This window comes from Asparagus officinalis, chromosome 6, assembly GCF_001876935.1.
Source record: "Asparagus officinalis chromosome 6, Aspof.V1, whole genome shotgun sequence".
In the NCBI taxonomy this organism is placed as follows: Eukaryota; Viridiplantae; Streptophyta; class Magnoliopsida; order Asparagales; family Asparagaceae; genus Asparagus; species Asparagus officinalis.
The window spans coordinates 29,562,606-29,563,921 of NC_033799.1; the positions used below are offsets into that span (position 1 = coordinate 29,562,606).

Here is a 1,316-nt window from a genome sequence, read left to right on the forward strand (position 1 = left end):
TTGAAAATGAGCAACCTGAAAATCAAGAAAGCGAGGATTTGGTTAATGAAAATTTGAATGAGAATAGAAATTCCATTGAAGAAGGTGAAGAACATGAAGATTCTAATGAGAATAGAAATTTGAATGAGAATAGCAATGTAAATGAACATGAAGAAAATGTAAATGAACATGAAGATTTGGTAAAAGAAGAAAACCTTGAAAGAAGACCTTCAAACATAAATGACCCAGGAAATTAGAAAAATATTGATCAAAGATTGAGAGACTTACTGGTTGAAAGAGGTCCCAAAAGAAATGATAATCTTAATTTTCCAAAAGATTCAGAAGGCAGACATTTCTCCTCAACACATTACATTCGTAACTTATCCAATGGTGAATATCATGATAGAAAATGGCTAATCTATTCAAATTCTTTGGACAAGGTTTTTTGTTTTGTTGTAAGTTGTTCAAAAACGATGCAAACAAAATTCAATTGGCAAATGATGGAGTTAGAGACTGGAGAAATCTCAGTGCTAGACTTAAAAGTCATGAAACAAGTAGTGAACACATTGTTAACATGAAGAGTTGGATTGAATTAGAGATCAGATTACGACAAAATGCGACAATCGATAAAAGTGTTGAAGAACAAATCAACAAAGAACGAGAACATTGGAGAAAAGTACTATTGAGAGTAGTTGCTGTTGTGAAAACACTTGCTAAAAATAGTTTGGCATTTCGTGGAGATAATGAGAAGCTTTATGAAGAAAATAATGGAAATTTTTTAAGTATAATAGAAATGATTGCCGAATTTGATCCAATAATGAAAGAGCATGTTCGTCGAGTTCAGGAGAAAGAAATTCATTATCATTATCTTAGTCACAAAATTCAAAATGAATTTATTCTTCGAATAGCAGATGAGATCAAAAGTTTAATCATCCAAAAGATTAAAGAAGCAAAGTACTTTTCTGTTATTCTTGATTGTACTCCGGATGCAAGCCATGAAGAGCAAATGTCACTTATATTAAGATGCGTGAATATTTCAACAAGCCCAATAAAGATGGAGGAGTTCTTTTTAGGATTTTTAAAGGTGGATGATACATCAACCCTCTCGTATCGCACCGTCTAACCCGGTTGCGATCAGGAACTATTAGACAAAGGGATTATCAGAGAATGCAGAGAGGGTTATCCTCGGATGATGAAGTATCGGATGCTAACTCTGCAGTCGCTTCTGACAATACGGTATCTAGCCCGGGACAATCTCACGAAGTGTTCATGATCAACACCGAGCAGGTAGCCAAAATGGTTGAGGATGCTCTAACCAAACAGAAAGAGGCATTCAA

General features: G+C 34.4%; 1 protein-coding gene across 1 annotated transcript; it reads left to right on the forward strand.

Annotated features, from left to right (window-relative positions):
* LOC109845990 (zinc finger MYM-type protein 1-like) lies at nucleotides 389-1,102 on the forward strand. The gene has a single exon (XM_020415216.1). The coding sequence runs from the start codon at nucleotides 389-391 to the stop codon at nucleotides 1,100-1,102; it is 714 nt and encodes a 237-aa protein (XP_020270805.1).